Source organism: Thermochaetoides thermophila (assembly GCF_000221225.1).
Source record: "Thermochaetoides thermophila DSM 1495 unplaced genomic scaffold scf7180000011818, whole genome shotgun sequence".
In the NCBI taxonomy this organism is placed as follows: Eukaryota; Fungi; Ascomycota; class Sordariomycetes; order Sordariales; family Chaetomiaceae; genus Thermochaetoides; species Thermochaetoides thermophila.
Genome location: NW_006383034.1, coordinates 989517 through 1015991, shown reverse-complemented (window position 1 = coordinate 1015991; position 26475 = coordinate 989517). Strand labels below are relative to the sequence as shown.

The window sequence follows — 26475 nt, the reverse complement described above, 5'->3', positions numbered from 1 at the left end:
TTTGAAGTGACGGAACGAAGAAGTAAGGATGGTAATGAGTATGGTAGCGGGAGAAATGAGACTGGTTGACGAGCGAGGACTCTCGAAGACTGATTTATATACGAAAAAAGTGCTGTCAGCAGATAAATATGAGTAGTGATGTTTGCCGGCCAATCGACCGGCAAACAGATCTGGCTTAGTAGTGACTCAGAAGGCCACTGACTTTGTGATGTAGCTGTCGTTATGTGACTGCTGTTGTCGTTGTTAGTGTTGTGACTGTAGCTGCCGTCGAGGATGAGCTGATCTTGAGGCCACCAAAGTGGTGTGAGTGTTTGAGTGGACGCTCGCTGTAAACCCTGTGGAGGGTGTCACGTCCCGCTCCCAGGCGCTGTAAAGGAACCTCGCCCCCGTAAGTACGACGCCGTTGCGATACAAGGGCTTTCCGTCTGCCCTCTTCCTTGGGAGAGGATTGAGAGGAGTGGGCGGCAGGTTGACAATCGGTAAACAAAAGGCAAAAGCGAACCACGGACACCAACAGGTCTAGTTTGCTTATCGGCCAGCAAAGCCGCGAAGCGAAGCAAAAGTAAAGATCTAGATGAATGCTGGGATGAAATCAAGATCCATAAACGATCACGGCGGGTCGCATTACCTGGGGCAAGTGGAGGATGCGGAACAAAGTTCAAGAAAAGTCCAGAGCCCAGAGGATACCCCGCTGGGCGTGCTAGCTGGTAATCTGTAACTGAATTGACTGCTGACCCTCCGATCGATGGGGAAGCGTTCGCCGTTCGGCAGCGAACCTAGAAGCGTGATAAGAGATGGAGATGGGAATAGAGAAGTGATGTTGGGCAAGAGAGAGAGTGTGTGTCGGCAGAAAAAAAGGGTAGTGAGGGTGCAGCTTTGGGTTTGCTTTTTATCGCACACTCGGCCAACACAGCCTAAGAAGCCTATGACTGGCAGGCAACAACTGTCAAAAGCAAGATTACATTCGGGCAGCAACGAAACACGACATGACTGTGCACCAATAATATTAGTCGCATAATGAGAGTCTTGACGAACTGGAGGAGTGGTGGTAGGCCTCAGTCTTGACGAACTGAAGGCGCGGTGGTAGGCCTCAGTGCTTCGGTTGGTCTGGCCGCATCAACAGAGATCTTGGCCTTGACCCCAGCAACCTAGGCGAGCTTAAACAACCTTTCCGCACGCTTCTCGGCGGGAGGACAAGGATCTCCTCCCGGCATCACAGAGACAAGTCATCGTGGCTGCGTGGTGTTTCGTAAGCTCGAGGATGGAGGATGGGAAAATCCACAGCAGTGGTTAAATATGCAGAACTTTCTAGCCATTGAGGATTTTTGGAGGACAAAAACTCCAGGCAGCAAATGGGAAAAGCATTTCTTGGGAGTGCTTTCTGTCGGCGAATTACCAGATTGCTCTACCCTAGGTGGCTGGTTTCCAAACCCCGATTTCCACACCAAGCCACATGCAAGCAGCAGCGGGTTGATCCCCAATCCGCTATCCAAAATCGTGGCTTGAACTTCCAGGCTGCAAGCAGCCGCTTCCCCACCACGACAAAGCCTCACTCACCTAAACCTAAGCGACCTAAAAGCGACTCAGCACGCGGCTTGCAGATCAACGTTGACGTCATTTTAGCCCCCCACTCTAATTGTTCGAGAATCTTAACGTGGCAGATTCCCACAAAGAGGCCAATTTGCAAAGTCGGATTCTGCCTTATCGCGGACAATGGCGGGCAAGAAACGCCTCGCGCCGTCGCGGTCGGGCCCGCAAAAACTGGCCGGCGGCAGCAAGGCTGCAATCCCTGAAGTGTTCCGCGAGATGCTGCGCGAGGTGCATCGCGAGCAATTGACGACTCAGAACAGCGACCCTGCGGAACGCCCGGCCAAACGCAAGAGGCCTGGTGAGGGACGCATCGCAGCCAGATCAACCACGGCGAAGGCGAATGAGGACAAGGACATGGACACTGTTAATGATACCCAAGGAAAGTCTCCCGGTAGTTCTAGCATGCGTAAAGCTAGTACCACAGCCAGTATTCCTAGGAACAAGGAGTACGAAAAGCCCCAAGTTGATAGCATTGGCATGCCGAAACCCATCATCCAGACTGCAGTCCGGGAGTTGGACGAGGAGGACGAAGATGAGTTCGATGACATCGACTTTGAGGATGTGGCCATAGGACCTTCTGCATCATCAAAGCCAGAATCCGGTTCATGCCAGACCTCCAGCGGTCTGAACTTAAATCTGTCAGCTCATCTTTCCGCCAATGCCAATACCCCAGGCCGTCCAGAGCGCCGCAAGCGCATGACTCGGGAGGAAAAGCAACGCCGCATCCAAGTGCACAAGATTCACTTCCTATGCCTGCTCGCCCATGTTGAGCGTAGGAACTGGTGGTGTAACGATCCCGAGGTGCAAGGCATCCTCCGCAGTCTTCTTCCAGAGAAGACCATTGGCGCATTGATCCCCAGGGAGTCGCTCAACCAGTTTGGCCGAACCCTGTCTTTGAAGCGCGGTGTCCAGGAAGCCCGCGACGCCTTCAAGATCAAGTATACCATCATGGAGCGAGGCCTTCGGAGGGCTCTCTGGGCAGAGGACGAAAAACAGCTGCGTAACGTACGTAGGGGTAGTATTCCGTTCTTTGCCTCTGACTCTCAGGGTTGACTAATGTGCGCCCACAGTACCAGCTCCCCCATGACATGGAGTCCGTTAAGGAGAAAGAGGACTTTATCAAGGCTGCAAAGACCATGAGAGGCTCCCGCGACGTAGGTGCTCAGCTCTTTTGTGCCCTGCTCCGTGCCGTGGGCGTTGAGGCTCGACTAGTTTGCTCTCTTCAGCCACTGCCCTTTGTGTCCACTGCACCTTCGATGTCACAGAGGGACAGCAAACCTGAAAAGCCGCCAAAGCCGAATCCTATCGAGCAATATGAGGCCGTGATTGCCAAGAACACAACCAAATTCCCTCAGTCTCCGGCCGGCGCGACGACCCTTAATGTCGCGACGACTCTGGGTTTCCGGTCACACTTTGGTCGTCCTTATCATTATACGACCTTCTACCAGCTGCCACAGACTACCTCCCCGGCGCAGTCTCCCCCTGTTCCTCCGCCGCCCCCGGTCTTCAAGAAGATCCGTGACGAGTCTGCCTACCCAGTCTACTGGGTCGAAGTGCTCGACGCCGGCCCCAACACCTGGCACCCAGTCGATCCCTTGGTGACCTGCACTCAATGGAGGACCGACTGTCTCGAGCCTCCTCTCTCCGACCTGCAAAACAACATGGCCTACGTCATCGCCTTCTCAGCCGACGGCAGAGCCACGGATGTCACCCGCCGCTATGCAAAGGCATACGCGACCAAGACTCGCAAGCTGCGTATCGACGACCCCAGCTTATACCCCACCAACCATCTCGTCAACCCCAACAAGGCCGTCATGACCGACGGCGAGCGCTTCCTCCGTCTGGCCCTGTTCCGTTATCGCGGCCGCATAACTCCCCCCGATCAGGCCGAGCTCACCGAGCTCTCAACCATCGAGTCGCGCGAGCCGATGCCGCAAAACATAATCGACTTTAAAGACCACCCGGTCTATGTCCTAGAGCGACACCTCCTCCAAAACGAAGCCCTCGTCCCGGACGCGAAACCCGTCGGCACCCTCACTACAGGCTCGACCAGAAAGAAGAAAGAAAATATCTACCTCCGCTCCGACGTGCGCGTCGTCCGCAGCAAAGAAGCCTGGTTCCGCCTAGGGCGGGTCGTCCGCCGCGACGAGGTTGCCGTCAAAATCCTCCCACGCCGCCGGACCACCAAAGGGTACACCAGTCTGTCCGCTGCCGACTGCGAGGACGATGACATTGACCATGTCGGCTTATTCGGCGACTCTGCGTCCGGCAACATCCCCCTGTACATGTACTCCCAGACCGAGCGGTACCAAGCCCCACCCGTGCAGAACGGCGTTGTGCCGCGCAATAGCTTCGGTAATATCGAGCTGTTTGTTCCCGGTATGTTGCCGAAGGGCGGCGTGCACATCAAGCATGAGATGGCGGGCAAAGCGGCGTGGTTGTTGGGCGTGGATTACGCGCCTGCGCTCGTGGGGTTTGCGTGGGAAGGGAAGATGGGGAGGGGCGTGTTGAAGGGGATCGTGGTGGCCAAGGAATATGAGGAGGCGGTTTGGACGGTGATTAGGGGTTTGGAGGATTTGGAGAGGGAAGAAGAGGAGGATAGGAAGAGGAGACGCGTGCTGGCAATGTGGAAATATATGTTGAGGGGGTTGAAGATTAGGGAGAGGGTTTGGGCGAACGTTGATGAGGGGGGTGAAGCAGAGGATAAAGATGAGGGTGGGAGCATGAAGATTGAGGAAATACAGCAAGAACATGTGCAGGTGGAGGATGCTGAGGAGCAGTATAACGGAGCTGGTGGTTTCTTTGTTCCTGACGAGGATAATGATAATGATCAGGGTGGTGGCTTTCTGATTGAGTAACGGGCGGTATGGACTGGAGTTTGGGTTTCTTGGTTAGATTTGGTGTACGGACTGGTTTTGTAGGATTGGGAGTTCGGGATACCATGTGGGATTGGAGCACGGTTCTTGTCGGGGACTCTTATGTATAGATTTCTATGTTGGACGTGGTACGGATATTATATGTATGGTTGGCGCTGCACGGATAATTGTCAGCTTTTGTATGTACGGATACCACTGTCAGATACCTGTATACAGTCTGTGAAGAGTCACATTTATCAACTTCCATGACCTTTGCTCCTCGAATTCCAAGTGACAGCTTTTATCGACACTAGGTCGCTTGCAGACGGCAAAATCTCGGTGAAGACATGTTCCCCGCTCAAAATTTGACTGTCTCTCTCTTTCAACATCACGTTGTGTCATCCTCTCAAGTCACCCCCCAACAGCAACAAGAAATGTCCGCAGCCACACAACAACCCAACTCTCAGCCTAAACCCCAACCCAAACCCCTCCCCCAAAACTGGCCCTCCAACATCCCCTACCTCACCCGTCCGCTCTACTCTCCCTATCTCTCCCCCTCCCACCTCACAGCCCTCCGGACTCGACCCCCACACGATCCTTCAGATCCAATCCCAGATATCCCTCGAGACCTCACGTTTGGGCCGTCTGAGAAGGTCAGGATTGAGAAGATTACGGATCCGAAGCGTAAGTTCTTTCATGAGTAATACACATATGTATTGTTGGATGGGGTTAACGAGAGGGGGATGAGGTAGATCCGGCGTATGGGCAGGCCGGGCTGTTCGCGACAAGGGACTTGAAGCCGGGGGAGTTGATTCTGCCTTACTTGGGGGAGGTACATGTTGGGACGGAGCCGTTTGGGCGGCCGGAGGGGCTAGAAGAGATGGGGGATGAAGTAAAGAAAGGAAATTCATCGACATCTGATGAACCAACCAAGGCATCATCGTCATGTTCAGACCCTTCAGACCCCAGCATCACCTACGATGTCAACCCCCAACATCATAAAGACATCCCCCCCAGCGACGAGGACCCTAACCTCCCCGACCACAACCCACTTGAACTCGACCCCAACTACGACTACGCCCACTCCAACTACGACCTCTGGCTCTCCCGGCCCCTCAACCTAGCAATCGACGCCTCCCGCGCCGGTAACGAAGCCCGTTTCATAAACGACTACCGTGGTGTGCCCCTGCCCCTCTTCCCCACACCCTCGAGTCTAATTAATAGCACGAAATCCAACAAGACCAAATCGAAAAACGACCCCTGGGCAAACAAACGCAAACGCCCCAACGCGGAGTTCAAACTAGCCTGGGACCCAAGGATCGGAGAACTGTGCATGGCGGTGTATGTGTTGAGAGCGGGGAGAAATGCGAAAGGATGGGCAAAGGATGTGGGGATATTGAGGGGTGAGGAAGTGTTGGTTAGTTATGGGAAGGGTTTTTGGAGGGAGAGGAAGGGGGAACAAGAAGGGGAGGGAAACGGGCAGTTGGAATAGTGGTTATCATTAGACTAGGGAGGAGAATATCCGGAAAAGGAGTAAGGGGGAGGGGATCCATCGGGGGACAATAGTTATGATGGATTGTTTGGAGCGCACAGCACACACCACACACGACAAATATCACAACAAAAATAAAGAGGTAACACTGCACGCCGTAAGGCTTCATATCTCCTACCTGCCTGCCTAACATCCGTGATCCATCCATCCTACCGAAATGCACGTTGCTGTCCATCCGAGTCGACCGAAGAAAACAGCCAACCAGTGACACCCGTGGAGAAGAAGGACCAGATAAATATCCCTCCCGTCACCCACCATATCCGTAGACAGGTACTTAGTCATCACATACCAGTAATAGCAAAGTCTATCAATACATGAGCCCACGACGTAGCAATGCCATAACCATAGCAGAATGCCGTGTTAAATCCGCAATCCGCATCGTCCACTCTCCCTTGAAAAAGGGCAAGAGAACAAGACAGGTGACATGAAAGAAAGAGAGGCTCATGAACTCTCTCTCCCTCCTCTCTCTCTCTCTCTGTCTCTCCAAAGCAGATAGATGGGGTAGATAAAACGTTTCTCATCTTGATCATCATCATCCTGCCATTTCCATTTTTGTTTTCCGCTGGATCATCAGAGTGGATAGGATCTGCTGACTCGCGTTGTTGTTGTTTGGCAAGCTGGTATCAAAACTTTTCCCGACCGACCACGACCAGAACCCGTACGTAAAATCACGAAGAAAGAACCGCACCGCGCATTTCCCGAAAGACAAGGACTATCCGTCTCGATGACGCCTGCAGCAAAAGATTCCCGCGAGCTCCAACCCTACTCTGGGCTTCAGCGAACGCTGACCTAAGCTTTCTGCTCCTCGGCCTTCTCTTCCTTGGGCTTCTCGGCCGCAGCCTCAGCCTGCGGCGCCGCCGCTGGGGCCTGGCCTTGCTGAGCCTGCTGCGACTTGACATACTCCTCGTAGACAGCCATGGCCTCGTTGACTTTGGCGACCAGAGCAGCTTCATCCTCGATGCTAGAAGATGTCAGTAAACAGTTTGAATGAGCGATAAGCGAGACAACTTACAGGTTAATGAGCTCCTGGTTATCCATCTCAAGGAGCATGCCGGTGATCTTGCCGGCCAGCTCGGGCTGGAGAGCCTGGACCTTGGGGAACAGGTTCTCACCCAGGATTTGCTTCTGCTGCTGGGGGTTGGTGGTAGCCGCCAACTGCGACTGGAGGAGAGCGGCGGGGCTCAGCTCGCCGGGGACACCGAGAGGACCAGCGGGAGGAGCACCGCGACCGGCCGGGAAGTTGCTGCGGTTAGGGCCAGCGCCGCGACCCAGGTTGCCGTTCTGAGGACGGCCATTAGGAGGGTAGCCAGCGAGGCCAGGAGCCTGGATGCCCTGAGGAATAGGGACGGTAGGCACGCCGCGGCCAGCAGGGGCACCACGGCCGCCGGCAAGAGCAGCAGCCTGTTGAACCTGCTGCATGGCAGCAAGGAACTGCGGGTTGTTAGGCTGAGGATAAGCGCCAGGGAACTGGCCAATGGGGTACATGGGCACCTGAGGAGGGATCGTGCCGCGACCAGCCTGCTGAGGATAAGGGGGGAACTGGCCAGGACGGCCGCCCTGGACAGGGGGCATGCCGAGGGCACCCTGAGGGAAGGGCATGCCACGGCCAGCGGCAGGAGGGAGGAAGCCGGGCTGCTGACCGGGGTAGTAGACAGGAGGTTGCATGTACTGAGGCAGGCCGGCCTGGGCAGCCTGCTGCTGCATGCGGAGTTGGTTGCGAGCCTGGATACTAGCCTCAAGCTGGCTCTTCCGCACCTCCTTGCGCTGAGCAAGAGCAACATAAAGAGGCTTGCCGTCGACCATGCGCTGGTTCATCTCGGCAACGGCCTTGGTGGCATCGTCCGGGTTGGCAAAGCAGACGAAGCCGAAGCCCTTGCTCTTACCAAGCTTGCGCTCGGGCTTCTTCACTTCGGGCTTCTTGTCACCCTCGCCCTCACCCTCCTTCTTCTCGCCCTCCTTCTCACTCTCCTTGTTGTTCTCCTTGTTCTTCTCGTCTTTAGCGGGCTCCGGGGGAGTGTCACGCATGACCTTGGCCGAGGTGATGGGACCGAACTCGGCAAACATGGCACGGAGCTTCTCATCGTCGACCTCGTCCGAGAGGTTTTTAATGTATAGGTTGACGCCCTGGTACTTGTTCTGCTTCTCAAGGCGAGCAGCTTCGTAGGACTTACGGAGCTCTTCCTCGCGCTCGTGCTTCTTCTGAGCACGGCCAACATAGAGCTCCTGGCCGCGCCACTCCTTTCCGTTCATCTCCTCGACGCACTTGGCGGCGCTGGCATGGGTGCTGTAGTTGACGAAACCAAAGCCGCGGGGCTTGCCCTCGGCGTCGCGAGCAAGAGTCGATGAGGTGATCTCACCCCACTTGGAGAAGAACTCGCGGAACTCCTCCTCGGTAACCTCGAGATTGATGTTCTTGATGTACACGTTGGTGTAGTTGGCTTTCATCTCCTCGAACTTGGACTGGCGGTCCTTCTTCGGGATGTGGTAGCCGACATACACCTTCTTCTCGTTCAGCAACATGCCGTTAACATGCTTGATGGCCTGCGCAGCGGCCTCATCGGTCTCGTAGTGCACGAAACCGTAGCCCTTGGAGTTGCCGTTCTCGTCAGTGGCAACCTTGCAGCTAAGGATGTTGCCGAACGCAGCGAAAGTATCGTGGAGAGCCTTGTTGTCGATGGCGGCATCGAGATTCTTGATGAAGATGTTGCCGTGGCCTGTCTTGCGTAGGGCGGGGTCGCGCTGAGACCACATGATACGGCAGGGCTTACCCTTGATGAGGGTGTAGTTCAGCTCCTCGAGAGCCTTCTCACCATCAGCAACTGAGTTGTAGTTGACATAGGCATAGCCGAGCGAGCGACGGGTGACGGCATCACGGCAGACACGAATGGAGGCGACGGAGCCGATCTGAGAAAAGAGCTCGAAGAGCATAGCCTCGGTTACAGACGGGTCCAGTTCGCCAACGTACAGAGAAGCCGAAGCCTGCGGGTGCGGAGCAGTCGACGTGGTGGTAGTCGCAGCAGCCGGGGCAGTCGTCTCGGACTGAGCAGTCTGGGTCTCGCCCGAAGCGACAGCAGTGTCAGCAGCGGGAGCGGCACCATTGGCACCGCCGTTCAGGCTGACATTGTTGAGATCAGCGGCAAGCTGGTCAACAGCGGTCGAGGCAGGAGCAGCCATTTTGGATGTTGTTGAATTTTTTTATTGTCTGCGGGGTCGATAATGGTTAGCCGAGCGCTCAACAAGGCAAAATATGAAGTTCGGCACGATAACGAAAGCACTCCCAGCCTCGTGGCGATGCGTCGGCGACCGAACGACGTACGATATGATGCTGCTAGATGCTCAAAATTCGAACAAAGTTTATGTGTGACGAGGGGAAGGGGTAGATGGCATGGGGTGTGCGGTGCGTAAATGCACTTAGCCACTGCTCGCAAACACAAAGGGGAGACGGCAGACAGACAGATAAAAAACAGGACGAGACGACCTGATAGCCCTTCTTTGCTGGAAATTGTGTTGAGCACTCGAATGTGCCAGAGATGCCACAGATGCGCGCAACCAGCGATAGACTCTCGTCCAGGAGAAAACGACCGAAAGGGGGGGGGAGGGGAAGGGGTTATTTTTTACTTTTTTGGATGTTTCTGGGGCTTTTTGTTGGATGGTAGCGAATAGGCAGGTACCTGGATTTTTTTTGGCTTTTTCAAATTTTTTTGTGTCGAATTTTTTGAAGGTTTTTCAGAAAAGAAGTAGATGAGAACAGAACCAGGCAAGGTGGTGTCGAACTGATCTGACTTCTTTCTGGAATTTTTGGAAAAGAATCCGAAGGTTTTTAAAGGTTTGATCGTTCGATGGGGAGGGAGGAAGGAAGAGGGCAAAGATGGCACCTGCGGAGACAGATTTTTTTTCTGTTTCTACCGCCCCCAGTTTCAGACCTGACCACCCACAAACCGGGGAATTATTCAATTATCCAGCGTGCCGCGGCCTCGGGGTTTGCCATGCCCCCGTCTTCTCCCATCATGATTCGCCCAGGCAACGCACTGGCATGGCATTTTAGCATGTGGCATTTGGGAACCAATTGCGTGGCAACAGCCAATTTCCCATCCCATCCAATCCTAACTTGATGTGTCCCTGCATTTGCCAGCTTGACGAACCGATTTTGACTCAGCATTTGCAACCTATGCTTTTACCGAGAGTAAAATGCACAGACCGGGAGACGCCACTGCTGGCTTCTTTGCTGCGGGCACTTAAGACGGTTATGGTGTGGCGGGGTTCTCTTATCGTTATCAGTGGGGCTTTGTGGGCTGACCCTGGGTCCAATGACGGCATTGCGAAGCATGTGGGTAACTGCCCTGGCTTCAGAGTAAGCTTTTCGAGCAGGATGTTTGAAGAGGTACCTTGGACCTCTTAACACGACATCCAAATGCCCAGTGCTGCGTCTAGACCGAGACAAGATCTGCTTCCTTCTCCAGCAATAATGCATCACCTGCTAGTCGTATTGTCCACACTTTAGTTTGCATTCCTACATCCTGCGTCGATTGGGCGGCCACGTCAAATGGCCCCTTGACTGATTGGTAAAGTACGGAGTACATATATCACTACAGCCGCAACGAACTGCTGCCTCGGGGACCCGAGCTTCTAGCCCGCTGCGGCCGCAAATGCCTGCCTCATCACCCAGTGAACTTTCTGGAAAACAAAAAGCATCCAACCCTGCTGAGTGACTGCCTACCATCCCGCCTGCTGTTTCAGCAATACATCACGGGCGCCAAATCGGCATGAGGATTTGGTGAGAGCGCCTAGCATCGAAGAACTCATCTCCTGGAGCACTGTGCAGCTCCTGATATTGGATGTTCCGGTCGTTGGCATCTGACATCACGTCCTCCGTCAGATCCCTGGGGACCACCTCCTAGACCAACAAATTAGACATTTCCCATTGTCTCAAGTGTGATCACTGTTCCTCGAATGATCCACGTACCTCTCGGAGGATTTCAGGTTGAGAGAAAGCATTGGGAATAACTATTTGTTGGCAACTCCATCACATCTTCAAGCCAGGCTAGACAGCATCTTCCCCCCCCCCCCCCAAACACTATCAGCATTCCGATCTAGACACGACAATTATCCATCACCAACATGTTCGCGACTTTCACTGGCAACTCGCGCAGGCGCCGGAACGTTAATCTCAGCGGACAGAAATCAGTCAATCCATTTACCAATCCGTCATGGTCTGGAAACACCCCGGTTGGCGCATCCAAGACCGTGGCCCAAGCGCAGGTCCAGCGACTGCAGAGGCAACAGGAGAGGACACGATTGAAGGCAGCACAGCGCATCCAGAGAGTATGGAGAGGCTATCGTACTCGGAAGGCCTTGCGGGCCTCTAGACGCCAAGCATTCGACCAGATTTACGACGAGGGAAACTTGGTTCAAGATCCAGCGAGAAGGACGACCGACGCAATACCACTGCTCCTCAGTGTCTTTCAGGCTTCTGTCGAGGATGACTGCCGACGGTTGTGCTTATTGGCGAGGGACCTGCTGCAAACGAACTTTCATGCGTTTACGTCCGGCGCCATAGATTTTGTCAGACTCGAGAAGCTCGTTCGAGTTTTGGTGTCCGGGCTAAGGAGGTAGCATTGTCCTATGTCCCAACCAGAATGTATCCAGCCGTATGCTGATCTTGAGTCAACAGATTTAACCTTCGGAACGAGGGGCAGCAAGCAGGAACCTTATTACAGACCCTGGTGGCGGTCATCAGGGAGAGGCCTCAATCTGTGCGGCATCTCCTTGGTGACTATTATGATATGCTTGGGAATTGCTGCAACGCCCTTGGTCCCAGCTCTTCCTTTCTACACACTGTTCGGGAAGCAGTTAATGCTCCACTCCTGGTTGATGGTGTGTTGTTCTCCCCAGGTTTGTTCAGGATTCCGAACTTACAGCGTGAATAGTCTCAGTCTCCGACGTTGCTTATCAAGAATTCGCCCTTTCCTTCCTGACGAAGGCCGACTTATTTCTCTTCGAGTCCAACATCGACCTCTTCGCAGCAAATGTGGACGTTGATCGCCTCTCTCGCTCTCTTCATGCCAACCTAGCCCCTGGGCAAAAGCCCTTAGCAGAAGCGCATCTCCTGTGGCTTCTGGGCCATTTCATTGCGCTCCAGAAGTCGAAGAAACAGGCCGTACTCCACTCTCGTTCTATCAAGGTACTTTACTCCCTGCTCTCCGCTCTATCTGATCAGATCAGGGCTGGCTTCGCATCACCGACAGCAAAAGCCGAAGGCGAAGAAGATGGGACGGCACAAGCACTTCCTCCATATGTCCTGGAGCAGGCTTCGTCTTTAACTAACCGAGACGAGATTTCTGGGCTCCTCGAGGCTTTTGCAATGTGAGTTTTGTCCATTACAGACACTCACGAAGTAGCTAACAAGTTCAGGGAACACGGCGATGGCACGGATCTTGAGAATGCCGGTATTCTCGCAGGTTATATATTGACCTTAATATCCTGCTTCCCTCCTCTTGGGGACGACATCCGCATGAGGTTATACCTAGCAGATATTCCCACGCAAGAAGGACCCCTTTCAGCAGTCAAGTTCTTCTGGAGAGCTGCAAGCAGAACGTCGGTCTTTACTCAAATCGCCGCCGACCCAGATAAGGCACTTGAAGTCCTGCGTGAAAAGGCTACTAAAACACCTACCGCACATGCTGAGACGGACTCAACTTGGCACCGGGAGTGGCGAACGATCCTTCTTTTCCTCGAGCTTTACATTTTCGTTCTCCGTCTAACGGATGACGAAGACTTCTTCGGTGCTTTGAACTGCTCACCGACCAAGGCCGATTTGGGGTCGCGGTTACGCTCAAATGGTCTCATGTTAGCCGACTTGAAACGGTTAACACTCTTCTTAAAGCACCTAGGTTTCACTCTTTACATGAATGCGGCGGACATCCAAGGTTCAGCCACTAGTATATCTTATGGCCAGCCGTCATCATCAAACACTCCGCCAGGCTTCACTCTTATTTCAGGCGTCGATTTTTATGGATTTAGGGCACTGGTCACCACAGCAACGAAGATGTTGTACGAGCGCGATTCCAGGAGACAGTTCCTCCCGCAGGATCACTGGCTCATGACATCGAAGCTTGACATGGCCGGTTTCCTCCAGGCAGTTGTCCTCGAAGAGCAAAGACAGCGCGAGCTTGCCGATTCTGATGAGGAAGACAATCCTGGTGGATCAGATGAGGATGAGCCCATGGCTTTCGCTGCTGGAGCGGTACGGTTATCTCGACACGCGAGAATCGAGAAGCTCAGGCTCATGCAAAAAAAAGCGGCACGGGAAAGGCTCAGAGAAGCAGTCGGGCCCAAGCTCGAGATCTTGCGCAATATGCCGTTTGTTGTCCCCTTCGACATTCGAGTTCAGATCTTCCGCCAATTTGTCCATTTGGACAAGCTCCGCAGGCGGGGAGGCAACATTGATCCGGATCGCTGGAGGCTATGGATTGTTAACCAGCATGGCGGGCCGTTTGACCCCAGCCCTACTGGCATGCATATCCTCAGTCGGCACAAAGCGCAGGTTCAGCGGGGGCGAGCCTTCGCGGATGCCCTGGATCAATTCTGGGACCTAAAGGAAGGGTTGAAGGAGCCGATTCAAATTACGTTTGTCGATTCGTTCGGCATGCAAGAGGCTGGTATTGATGGCGGCGGTGTTACCAAGGAGTTTCTTCTTAGTGTGACGACAGAGGCTTTCACACAAGATCAGAAGCTCTTCGTTACCAACAGCCAGAACGCCTTCTACCCTAACCCCTGTGCGCTGGATCAAGAAAAGCATCGGCTCCAGGAAGCAATGGTGCCAGAAAACTCGGACCTATGGAAGGAAACGATTACTTATCTTCTTCGGCAATACGAGTTCTTAGGCCGTATCATCGGCAAGTGTTTGTACGAGGGCATCCTCATCGACATCTCCTTCGCAGGCTTCTTCCTCCTGAAATGGACCTCGGCCGCCGATTCAGCAGAGACCTACCGCGCCAACATCAACGACCTGCGAGAGCTGGACGAAGAACTTTACCAGGGCATGCTCCAGCTCAAGAACTACCCTGGCGACGTGGCCGACCTCGGCCTAGACTTCACCATCACCGACCGCGTCTCCCTGCCCGACGAGCATCCCGTGCGCACCGTCACCCGCCCGCTCATCCCCGACGGCGAGAAAATCCCTGTTACCAACGAAAACCGCCCGCTCTACATCAGCTACGTCGCCCGCCACCGCCTTGTCGTCCAGCCCTACGCCCAGACCCGTGCCTTCCTCCGCGGCTTGAGCATGATCATCGACCCTGCCTGGTTATCCATGTTTAACCAGGCCGAGTTACAGCGCCTGGTGGGCGGCGATAGCGCGGGTATTGATGTCGATGACCTGCGCCGGCACACGGTCTACTCAGGCGTGTACGAAATTGGCGACGATGGTCAGGAGCACCCGACGGTGAAGCTGTTCTGGGAGGTGATGACCGAGTTGAGCGATGATGAGAAGAGGGATGTGCTGAAGTATGTCACGAGCTCGCCGCGCGCGCCACTGCTGGGTTTTTCGCAGCTCAATCCGCCGTTTAGCATCCGGGATGGGGGGTTGGATGAGGAGAGGTTGCCGAGTGCGAGCACGTGTGTTAATTTGTTAAAGTTGCCGCAGTACAAGACGAAGGAGGGATTGAAGAAGAAGTTGTTGTATGCAGTTAAGAGCGGGGCGGGGTTTGATTTGAGTTGAGGGGTTCAAGGGCAAAGAAGGGAGGTTTAGGGCATGAAGAAAATGGTTAGAGCATGACTTGCCGCTTGCATGGCTGGGGTGATTGATGATCTGGGTAGACTGCGTCGTTCCAAGGGACGAGTTCTTGGGTTAGCATTGTCTTCGAATTGACGACTGGGCAGGATGGTGCCTATGGAGGATGAACTGCTTAGTTTAGGAGATAGACCCCTTTCAAGTGCATCTTGACTCGTTCATCAGGTAATGATACAAACTTCCAGCTATATTTGATACAACATTCCCATTTTGCAACACTTTCCCATTTGCATCTGCAAGGAGGGTCTCCTTGCTGTATCATCCAACCACGTACACGAACTGCAGGCACATAATCTCCACCTGCTGCAGATGAGCCAGTAGGCACGACACGACCAGACACAGGCAAAAAGCGGCCATGGTGTAGTGGTTAGCATTGTTGCCTTCCAAGCAACAGAGAGGGGTTCGATTCCCCTTGGTCGCAAATTTGGCGGTTTTGTCTGGAAGGTTTGCTTAGTTGCTCTATTTTTAATGGTTCGTTTGATATGGAACGAACGTATTTTGTTTTTTTTTTTTTTTTTTTTGTCACGTATGGATCTTAGCTTCTTGGGCTTCTGAGTGGCCTTCAGGATCGAGTTACATACACCGGGGTTGTGCTACGCAGCGCAAAGCATCCCATGTTATATTAATCTTTCCCCTTCTCTCCCTCTCCTTTCACCCTTCCCCACCTTATTGTCATCCGGTATGGTGCTTCTGGTAATTGGAGATGATCGGGGGCGGCCATCAACAGCAGAAACAGAGAATAGGGCTCCATCCCAGGGTTTCCACAGGAACCGCGCAACTGGACTCGATCATAGTACCAGTCCCTGCGGGAACCAGGCACCAACAGGAGTTACACAGCAACTCCTGCCATAACCTTGCAGTGCATGCTTACCCCTTGCCCGCTTCATTGTTCTGCACGCTTATAATATTTGAGATGCAACTGTTAATATTCAGTGCTCTTCAACTGCTTTGGTGGAGATAAAACGCTTGCTCCTCACTCCCAGCATAAGGTTTGTTAGATCAAAGGCACAGTCTAGATTTGCCTGGCACGCAATTCCACAATATATAACAAAGGCCAGTCAACGGTATCAAAACTTAACTGAAGAGAAAAGCCAGTATAGAACAAGAGTATGCTATCATAGGTAGAAAATCCATTGTGCTACCGAGGTATCATCTTGAGAGACCTGACCCCGTTTGTCATGTAACTGGCATTGTTGATAAGATAGGGAGATAAAAGATAGGGCTGCGCAGACAAAAACTCGAGTCCCCGCTCATCCTGCGTCTTCCTCACAACAATCAAGCCAATACCTCACCTCAGTTCTTCTTCTATGGAGTCTGCCACTCGTACATGGTAGCTAGTGTCGGAAAGATCTGACTTTCGCGCTTCCAATCATGAGAATTTGTTCCTAGACCATGTCACGTGACGTCATTATGGGGGCCACGGCTGCATCTTGGGCAGGGCTGCAGGAATTATCTCTAGCAGTTCTTCAAAGGGTTGCGTAGTGTATTTGGTTCTCTTTTCGATTTGCAATTCTTCTCTTTCTTTCCTCAATATCAGCTTCGGTAGCGGCACTGCTAATGTGGGCAACATAACTTTCAGGAATATAAATATCTTGGTTGGTTCCCAATGCTGCAGCACCGACCAGGTCGGACGACGATGCTTTGCTTGCGCTGGATGTGGATCTCGAACCATGGTCTTGGCATTCCCAGAATCCACTTAGCACTTACACGGGCAAGTTTCGGCCCTGTTCCAGAACGACTGTCTCTTAAAGATCGACGAAGTCAACAGTCAACGTTCACTTATATACCCATACGGCTTCTCCTCATAGCGTCCTCCTCAAATTCCAAGATCGTTGAGGATCGATATCTCAATTGCCAAGACCGTTGAGGATCGATGACTCTTGGCGTTGAGGAATCGTCGTGTGGGGCTGTCGAGCCGGGCGTCCTCTCCGATTGGTCGCCCCAGCCCTCCTGGCTGCTCGCTCTCATAGTGGTCATGGCACCTAGTGTGAGGGGGCTACTTCATAGCTTCTATAATAAACTACCGTTTATATCACTAAGGTTAAGAAGCAAGATTGGTGCCGTTGTACCTCAACACATAAATTTCTTGCCGGGGTACTTTGCGTGCACGGACCGTAAAAACCGTCAAAGCACCTTAAACTGTTGGTGTGACGGTTGCACAACCTCCTGATATGGGTTCGAAGATAAGTAGCCAGGTTGTAGCACCTGAGGGACTGGGGTCCTCGCACAATAGTATATGTGATTTAGTGCGGTCACCAGTTGTTGGTCGAAAACTGTTGCTATTTCTGACTGGAGAGTCTCCAAGTTTGCTCAACACTCTTGAGCAAATGATAGAAAAAAGGGAACCTCAACGTTCCGGAGAAAACTGCCTTTGTAGTCTCACAATTCAGTTCTTGGTTTATTTGCCCATTGCCTGGCGGCACCCCTCTCTGCACGTCGCATCCCGTTACAGGAAGTGGGTCTGAGCTCTTTTGGGCAGGCCGTAGCCAGTACACTGTGGCGGGTGTAAATTGAGTGGAAATGGTGAACCTACCGTGGGGACTTCCAAACATGGCCCCTTGATCGGGAGCCGTGAAGTTTCTAACTCACACCTGGACTGTGAGCCGAGTTGAGAAGCTGTATAAATCAATCCAGTGATCGCACATCAAAATCAAGCAGGGATGGCCCTAAAATTATCCATCCCAGTGGCGACTGAATGGTATTTGAACGCCGTGGCGGAGCAAGCCCAGACTTTGCAGTTCTATGCCCGCAGAACACCTGACTTATAATAAGGCAGCACGGGTCACCCAGTGGTCGAAAGAAACAATGGAGAAAGCAGCAGCACACTGGGGAAATTTCCACGTCGCGATCTCGCCGTTTTACCCTTAGGTCCACCCATTATATGTCTGATAAGTTACCAAGCAGTACTTATTTGCAAGTCACAACCTATTGCAGAACCTTGAGCTTGGGGTAGACCTCCTTTTTTTCAATAGGCATCGTTTGTGCAAACCATATGTAAGTATCCGTTGGATACATAATTTTTTAGATTTCATGTGGTCAAGTTTTCGTGTTGTCACGCTGCCAATCACGTCCAAGAATTACGCTAACAGGAGCAGATCGGAAGATCGGCACATACTACACTCTACTTCGTGTGCTCTCAAGACAAGCGCATCAAGATGACAAGCTTGCTTCGATCCCTTTTCATGAGTTGTTTCAAGCCTTTTGATGTTGAAGCTTCCCAAGGGCGCCACCGTTCTCGGGATAAGAGAAGACTATCTGGCGTTGAGCCAACACCGCAAAGCAACAGCGAACACGTATCAAACGGTACTGTCAGACTGATGAATCCGCACCACGTGCGTATTCTGATAGAATCCCCAGAACCGCTTCTCGAAGTAACAGCAAGTTTTGGGAAGAGAACGGACGGAGCATCACAATCGGGCGGACCGCAAGTAAATACTGTTATCGCGAGAGCGGTTACAGTGCAAGGGGCGAATGGAAGTGTTGGTATGCTGCGGAATTGAAACTCATCACATAGGCGTGGCCTAAAGTGACGGGTCTAGTGAGGACAATATGCACATTAAAGTGATGTAGGTAGATCCATCCAGGATAGGAGGAGACGAGGATCTCCTCAATCAGCAATAGAAACAGTTGGCACAATACAACTGGTGACCACAGCAAGTACCCTCCCTACTGTGTGAGGACTTTTGTCTCTCAGGTTCTACAACCTGGGGACTACCTTCGAACCCTTCTCAGGAGGTTGTGAAATCGCCACACTAGGTCCTTCTTGAAGTTGTACCTTCGTTACTGCTGGTTTTCATAGCTGCCCCAGACGTTTACGCTCTAGCTTTACCAGGGTTATGGTTACCTAGAGTGATATGTCTAGGCCAAACCTTCAGCGGCTTCGCTTCGGAAGGCCCTGGCACTAGGGTTAGAGTTATATATGATACGGCTATGCCAACTTTGCACCTAGCTGCACGGCAGAATTAGCATAAACTGCGTTTGAACGAGCTTCCAATGCATTTCAGAGCACTTTTCACCAGTTCTATAGCATTGCATCACCACGATGCTGCATACTGTTGAAATTTGAGAGTTGGATTATGGAAGTACCTCCCTATCCAGATGTCTGCTGTTAGTACCTGGTGCACAGGCCGTTGAAAAAGTTGTCGAAATGCATCTACACTCGAACCTCCACATAAAGATAGCTCTGATCGAAGGAATTCTATCGTTACGCAGCGAGTATCGTCGTTGTTGGGTGTCCCATTTATTTCCATACGGCAAGACACCTGGTCAGAGTGCGCCAATCGCTATACGACCGCACTGAAATCTACCTTTTAACGATAGATTTCCATGCTCCAAGTAGTAAAACCAGCATTGCTTTTGCAAGATGCACTGCAGCGAGTTGAAATCCACTGCTATATCCTCATCTCAAGCTATAGGTGGGTCCAGCTCGCTTTCTTACCTCCAACCTCTCATTCACGTATTTAGGATAGTGGCACGACCAACAAGGGCTCTATCTGGAAGAGAGGGTTCTGTGCAACCAACTGATCGGAGAAAAGGGGAGTTGTGACCGATCAAACCCAGATATCCGCCCCCAACGACCCCACGCATTGGGGAGTAGTTCCTGAGCGCCAAGAGGCATTGATCCTCAACACCAAAGGATGTTGACCCTCAACAGTTTGTGCCATCGAGTAGGAAGAAACAAGGAAAGCCAAAAGGGTGTGTGAGATGTATAGAGATTCCAGGCAGGGCCATCTAGCCAAAAAAAAAAGCTCTCCAGTCAGCAATGCAAACATTTGTCTATTGAACTGGTGATTACAGCGATCATTTTGACTGTGTGAGAACTTCTCTCGGGTCCAGCAGCCTGGTATTTCTCGAACCCATCTCAGGAGACCTGTTTGAATCGTCACACATAGTCCATATACTACCTTGGCTTTGTATATTAGATAACCCAGAAAAGCAAGCTTCTGCTCCACGATCTACTAGGGTAACTAACATTTACTACAACACAACAAAATCGTGTCATATTTACTAAGTTATAACGCCTTCGATCAACCGCGCACATACGGTATTTGGTATGGCAATCTTCAATAACGAGTTCGCAACTTGGAGGACTGCATCTGTCTCTAGCTATAGCCTCGCTTCAAGCGCGTTTAGTATACTAGCTCTACAGTTGCCGGCTGGATGTGTCGATCCTCTTAGCCTACCTGAGATTGATTCGGAATCGGACCAATGGTTATGGATCAGAGAGACAAAAGTTCTCACACATATTCAACGGCACTGTGGTCACCAATTGGGTATGCGCAACAGTTTATATCGCTGACAGGAGAGTTCTTCGTCCCCTTCTCTTACGAGGAATCTATTTACTTTATGTACTCAGGATCCTTCCTCCGTCTTATGGCACCTTTGAACCCTGTATCCCAGTTCCTGTGATACTTAGCTTGCGTTCATCGGCTGTTCCTGTCCCACTTTTTCATGCCTTTCATTGGTCCTCTTATGCTTGCCCGCTTCTTTTCCCTATTGGTCCACTTGGTTGTGACACTAGGCATAAGTTACTCTATAGGCAGGGGAATATCTTAGGAGTAGAAGTTTCTTAGTAGTTTTCATTCGCTTCTTCATCTTTTATCTATACTGCCTATAAAACCTAGCCCAATGTTCCTCAATACACTTCCGGTATTTGGGCTTGTCGATCCAGCTAGAAGGTTTCCTGGCTCCCGAGTGTTAAACAAGTATACCAGCAATAATAACAATAACAACAAAGGCAGTATACATAGCTAGTCCTAACTAAGTTCAAAATGCCCATCTTTTGCAAGTATACCTGGTATCTAAAGGAGAAAGCCATGTCCTCAAGGATAATATAAGAGAATTTCACTCGATGAAAGCATGTCCAAATTCTTCAGAGCGGCTATGGACTTTTAAAATTACTACAACAATCAACGTCTTGTAAGCTTTCTCAAGAGCCGCAAACCAAATGACAAAAGCCAACTGTGTGCCACACTCTAGTCAAAAGCGGAAAACCGTGCATTCCAGCTTTCATAAATCTAGCTGGAGTTCTTCGACTTGTCATTGGTAGATAAAAACATAAGACCTGAGTGTGTAGAGTACGAAAAACGAAAAGCATACAGTGCTTTCATGTATAAGTAAAAGCACGCGAGAAATGAAACAAATCAACAAAGGAAAAGGAACGCCTAATTATGTATAAGCTCCTGAGGTACTTCATAGTGTTCAAGGTTCATTGGTTGAGTGCATTGTATGGTGGCAGTCAAGGGGCATACTTGTTAAGATTAGGGCGCTTACAAATCAATATCAACTGAGTATTGAGACATCGACACCTTTTAGCCTGACTCTGCTTGTGAGGTGTTCCGGGCCACAATTGTCCCCACAGAACCGTTGGAACCTTGGATCACAGCGGTGGTTGCAATAACAATGCCAATCTGTTGACGGCCTGTCTGTGACATCTCAACCCTTGGAGTTGGGTTGACAATGCGTGCCCCAGTATACCTTGCAATGGGGGCTGAGATCTGAGAGGCTTGTGGGGATGGCATTTTGGTACCAGCACGATATCCCATAGTTGTCCTGGCTGTTCCGTTCGAGGCAAACTCGAGGTTGTTTTGGGTTCTCAGCTCATAGTGGCTCCTTGGATTGTTGGGAGGTGGAAGATTGGCGTTTCCAAGTCGCATTTCCCCAGAGTCTCGAATAATAATACAGTTGAAACAAATACCGAGGCCATCTAAAGCGGTCTGAATAAGCGACATGTTGATCCACTCCACCGAGGGTGCACCCTAGAGTGATGATGCTATATCACACTAAGCAACGGACGGAAAACGAGAAGCAAACTCGGCAACTAAATATGGGCAAAGCCGGCTCCAGCAAGCTGATGCTGTCTCTTTCATTATCACTTGTTTCCGACCGTGGGCTCACTATGTGGCTTTATAGAATTAGCTTGGGCATAGATGATACAGACCGACTCTACGGAACAAGGCTGTCATCAAGTCTTTCATCGGACATGTACCTACAGCTTGTGAAGTTTGCACGTTATACTTTTGCTGGTCCGGCGACCAGGTCTAATCACTTCATCTATGCGATTGGTCGGACATATGCATATTTTCGGCCCCACCTAGGTACTCAGGTCTGTGTCCATGGCGACGGCGGGCAAATAGCTTACCCCATCGTGGGGGGCAAATATGCTTACCACATCGTGGGGGACACAACCCTTTTTTTTTTTTTTCGGTAAAACCCCGTGCGTAGCTTGTACCTGCTGGCCCAGCTGGGTGGGAGGTTGAGCTGGTCGCAAGACCAGGGAGTGCGAGGTGGGGGGTGGGTTCAAACCGGTCACTCCCAGCGTTGTGGCCGACCAGTTGGGCATCCAATCAAATCCATCCCCCCCACATAGTGCAGTAACAAAAGTTCTGGACCGACGGGGAGAGCTCGAACACAAAAGTTGTAAGCCCCGCATTTCAACAATGGAAAACCAGCCAAGTCGGTGCCAAACGCCCTGCATCTTGTATTGAGCGGATGGTCATTGAAGGGAGGAGCATGATACAAGCCAAGCGCTGGTGATATGCCCGGCTTTAAGTTTTCATCTTAGCTACTAGTGGGTTAGGTACGTACTATATATATCCACTCGGCCCAGGACGGTTTAGCTTCCGTATCTTGGCGCGCAAGGTGCCGTTTGAGGTCGTGTCCTGCGGATGTACTGAAGAAAGTTCAAGCTGGCCTTTTGGAAGGTGACGGAAGCCAATTCGTTGGCGCATGAGACGTGTAAAAGCATTGGTATTGGAAGATGCTATCGATGTTAAGACGATGTTGATGCCGTGGTTCAAGATTGGATGCGCTTGCTTTTCTAGCACTCTCCTATTGTACATTTCGAAACAAGACCACCTTAGGGCCAGGGCATGAAGGGAGGTTAAGTCGCGGGTATCCTCCGGATAATTGGCCATCTTTTAACACTTGTTATCACGACTTCGCGCAGTCGAGGGCGGACGAAAGCTGGCCTTTCAGCGACATGGAAAACACGCACCACAATGGGGACTGAGGACTCGCCATACCACAAGGCCTTGATGGCTGTCCCCGTCAGCCTCAGGGGCATGCCGCGAAGTCCCCGAGTCATCGTTTACACACTAGCTTTCATCGCCATCTTCTATTCCATTCCCTGGCTGAACTTAGGATCCAGAGACGGCATCATCCCTCCCCTGTTTCAGCGCAGGCCGAGATATGACGTCCTGCAATATGTTGATCCGTTAATCGGGACGGCCAACGGAGGTAGGTTTCAAGCGCTCTTACGTACTTAGCGATCATCAAAGCTTACACACAACAACTTGTTAACACAGGCCACGTCTTCCCCGGTGCGACTCTCCCCTACGGTAAGCCTTCTCCTCCACCTCCTCAACCTCACCATGACGTCCTACCAGGTTAACACCCCCCCAAAGGCATGGCCAAACCCGTAGCCGACACCCAATCTCCCGGTGAAAACGCAGCCGGCTACGTGAGCGACACGAACCCGATCCTCGGCTTCTCCCACCTCCACGACTCCGGAACAGGCGGCAACCCATCGCTAGGCAATTTTCCTCTGTTCGTGCACCCAGGCTGTGCGAACGACGATTACCGCGCCTGCCGCTTCGCGGTGAACAACCGCCCCGTGTACCGCATTCCTGATCAGGTGTTCGCTTCGCCGGGGTATTTTGCCATCAACTTAACGAATACCGTCAGGGCGGAAATGACGGCATCACAGCATGTGGCGTTGTACAGGTTCGGGTTTAGCGGTAAGGAAAAAGTGGATACCCTCGAAGGGAGGGGGATTCCGTACAGTCCGCTGGTGTTGGTTGATTTGGTCGATCTGATGAACAGTCGGTCGGCGGGCGGGGTGCAGGTGTATCCGGAGTCGGGGCGGATTGTGGGGGATGGACAGTATTCGCCTTCGTTTGGGACGGGGCGGTATCAAGCTTTTTTCTGTGCGGATTTTAAAGGGGCGAGGATCAGGAGGTCGGGGACGTTCATCGGGGATGATGCGAGGGAGGAACCAAAGTTTTTTGGCGGGCATGAACCCGGATGGAATAATCCGTCGGGGTCGGCGGGCGCTTGGGTGCAGTTTGAACGGCCGGAGGGGGATGAGTTGTTGGTGAGGGTCGGGGTGTCGTTTATTTCGGTTGATCAAGCGTGCGAGAATGCGGAGAGGGAGATTGGAGATTGGGATTTTGAGCGTGTCGAGGGCGAGGCGAGGACCGCGTGGAGGAAGAAGCTGGGAGCGATTGAGATTGATCCCAGGGGGGTGAGCGATGAGTTGCAGGTTACGTTCTGGTCAGGGTTGTATCGAAGTATGCTGTCGCCACAGAATTATACGGGCGAGAATCAGCTTTGGAACTCGACAGAGCCGTACTATGATTCGTGAGTGCCCTTGATCTCCCGGGTGTTGGACAAAATACTGACAAGGTACAGGTTCTACTGCATATGGGATTCATTCCGGGCCCAGCATCCCCTCCTAACCATCATCGACCCAGTCGCGCAGACCGAGATGATCCGGGCTCTGGTCGACATCTTCCGGCACGAAGGCAAGCTCCCCGACTGCAGGATGAGCTTCTCCAAGGGCTTCACCCAAGGCGGCTCCAACGCCGACATCGTCATCGCCGACGCCTGGGTCAAGAACCTGACCGCTAACATCGACTGGGAAACCGCCTACGAAGCGGTCGTCTCTGACGCCGAAAGTAAAGCTCCCCCCTTCCCCTCTCTCCTTCCTTCCCTCCTTCCCTCCCTCCTCTGCCAACACCATCTAACCTCTCCCAGTCGAACCCCCCGAATGGGGCATCCAAGGCCGCGGCAGCCTGGTCAGCTGGCACAAACTAGGCTACATCCCCTGGGATGATAAAGACGTAAACGGCACAGGCCCCATGTCCCGGAGCGTGAGCCGCGGCGTGGAATACGCTTACGACGACTTCTGCATCGCGCAGCTGGCCGAGGGCCTCAACCGTCCCGCCGACGCACACAAATACCGCTTGCGCGGCGCCAACTGGCAAAACTTTTGGAACCCCGACCAGCTGGATCTTCCAAGCCCCGAGAAAACGCAGTATCGCAACCCAAACGACCCCTCATCCTATTCAGATCTGGTCCCGTTGACTGGATTTAAGGGTTTTCTGCAACCCCGCCTTCGCAACGGCACCTTCCGCCACCAGCCCGTCCGTACGTGCTCTCCGGTGTCAGACTTCCACTCGTGCTACTTCGACACAGTCTACGACACGTACGAAGGTTCTCCCTGGCTGTACTCCTTCTTCGCGCCGCAGGACATGGCCACGCTGATCCGCCTCATGGGCGGGCGCGACACCTTCGTTTCTCGCCTCGCCTACTTCCACGAGAGCGGCATCGCATACATGGGCAACGAGCAAGCTTTTTTGCCGACCTTTCAGTTCCACTATGCTGGACGCCCCGGAATGAGCAGCTACTACGTGAGGAAATATATCCCGTCGTTGTTCAACGCCAGTGTCAACGGCATCCCGGGCAACGACGACTGCGCGATGGGCGCGTTCACGGCGTTCGCGATGATGGGGTTTTTCCCCGTCGCCGGGCAGGACGTGTACCTTTTGACGCCTCCCTTCTTTAGGGAAGTTAGGATAAAGGCGTGGGAAGAGGGCAAATGGGCGGTGATTAGGGTGCGGAATTTTGATGAGAGGGGGAGGAGGATTTATGTGCGGGAGGCGTGGCTGAATGGACGAAAGTACACGAGGAATTGGATTACGCATGGGTTTTTTAGGAAGGGAGGCGTGCTGGAGTTTGTGGTGGGCGAAGAGGAGGGGGATTGGGGGACGAGAGAGGAAGATGTACCGCCGAGTTATCCTGTCAAGGAGTGGGTGCCTAGTCGGGGGATGAGTCCGGAGGAGTTGGCTGCGGAGTTGGCAGGGTGAGGATTGTTTATTTTTTTTTTTTTTTGATAGTGAGGTATACAGTGTTGAGGTTGTATAGCGTTGTTTGTATTGATTTGAATCGCTACAGAGGACATAGCCTCGTCTCGCATCTCATAAAGAGATCTATCCGAAGGTATTCTTGAGAGCCAGATCACACAACCGCAACGGATCTTTGAACCTGAGCCGAAATTATTTGGAAATCAAGAGAGGAGAGGCAAAAAAAAAAAAAAGAAAAGAAAGGAAAAAGTAAAAGATGGAAATTGCAAGACATACAACACGGAGGATTCCCCAGTCGTCACCGACCTGAGTACTAACTCCGCCGTCAGCAGCTTATCTATGGGAGAGCAGAGGGGATCCCGAGTTCTCTGCCGCGTATGGTCGTATGTGCAGGAAGCTAGAGGTTCAGTTCCCTTAAAAGATAGATGGTAGCTACCAGAACTCACCTATATGCTTAACTGAGTAGATGGTCAATGTGTGTTGAAACTTGGGACGTCGCCTCATAGATGGGGACAGGTCTCTAAAAACAACAAAGAATGTGGGAACTTCATATTTGGTATCTCAGTGATGCTGTTGAGTAAAACTGTCTAAACAATCATAAAACTCATGAAGTCATTCATCCTTATGATGGTGAAGTGAGTGTATGAATTGCCCCGTCTGTTGCCCCAGGACCTCAAGCCTAGTCTGTAAAGAGACAATGTTGTTAATCCAATCTCCCAAACCTGGGGAGTGTGAGTGTGAATAAGCCCAGCGTTACAACGAATGATCATTGACTGTGCCCATGCCTAGGTAGGCATCCAGGGCTCAGTGCAAGTTGTGTCA

At 52.1% G+C, this 26475-nt stretch overlaps 5 protein-coding genes and 1 non-coding gene across 6 annotated transcripts; 5 read left to right on the top strand and 1 right to left on the bottom strand.

Annotated features, from left to right (window-relative positions):
* Nucleotides 1–1713: 1713 nt before the first annotated feature.
* CTHT_0043010 (putative DNA repair protein) lies at nt 1714–4448 on the top strand (the record flags this gene model as incomplete). The annotated part of the gene is made up of 2 exons (XM_006694638.1): nt 1714–2595; nt 2661–4448. The coding sequence occupies 2 exons, from the start codon at nt 1714–1716 to the stop codon at nt 4446–4448; spliced, it is 2670 nt and encodes an 889-aa protein (XP_006694701.1).
* Nucleotides 4449–4879: 431 nt separating this feature from the next.
* Nucleotides 4880–5937, top strand: CTHT_0043000 (uncharacterized protein; the record flags this gene model as incomplete). The annotated part of the gene is made up of 2 exons (XM_006694637.1): nt 4880–5129; nt 5399–5937. 2 exons carry the CDS (start codon nt 4880–4882, stop codon nt 5935–5937), a joined length of 789 nt encoding a protein of 262 aa, XP_006694700.1.
* An 849-nt stretch (nt 5938–6786) lies between these two features.
* CTHT_0042990 (uncharacterized protein) lies at nt 6787–9171 on the bottom strand (the record flags this gene model as incomplete). Its single annotated transcript, XM_006694636.1, has 2 exons — nt 6787–6958; nt 7010–9171. The coding sequence occupies 2 exons, from the start codon at nt 9169–9171 to the stop codon at nt 6787–6789; spliced, it is 2334 nt and encodes a 777-aa protein (XP_006694699.1).
* A 1944-nt stretch (nt 9172–11115) lies between these two features.
* CTHT_0042980 (uncharacterized protein) lies at nt 11116–14716 on the top strand (the record flags this gene model as incomplete). The annotated part of the gene is made up of 4 exons (XM_006694635.1): nt 11116–11606; nt 11669–11871; nt 11925–12360; nt 12409–14716. The coding sequence occupies 4 exons, from the start codon at nt 11116–11118 to the stop codon at nt 14714–14716; spliced, it is 3438 nt and encodes a 1145-aa protein (XP_006694698.1).
* Nucleotides 14717–15137: 421 nt separating this feature from the next.
* On the top strand, nt 15138–15209 carry CTHT_0042970. Its single transcript has one exon. It is a non-coding gene; the product is annotated as a tRNA-Gly (tRNA).
* A 7579-nt stretch (nt 15210–22788) lies between these two features.
* Nucleotides 22789–25656, top strand: CTHT_0042960 (alpha-1,2-mannosidase-like protein; the record flags this gene model as incomplete). The annotated part of the gene is made up of 5 exons (XM_006694634.1): nt 22789–23026; nt 23095–23127; nt 23194–24148; nt 24200–24465; nt 24545–25656. 5 exons carry the CDS (start codon nt 22789–22791, stop codon nt 25654–25656), a joined length of 2604 nt encoding a protein of 867 aa, XP_006694697.1.
* Between the last annotated feature and the right edge of the window lie 819 nt (nt 25657–26475).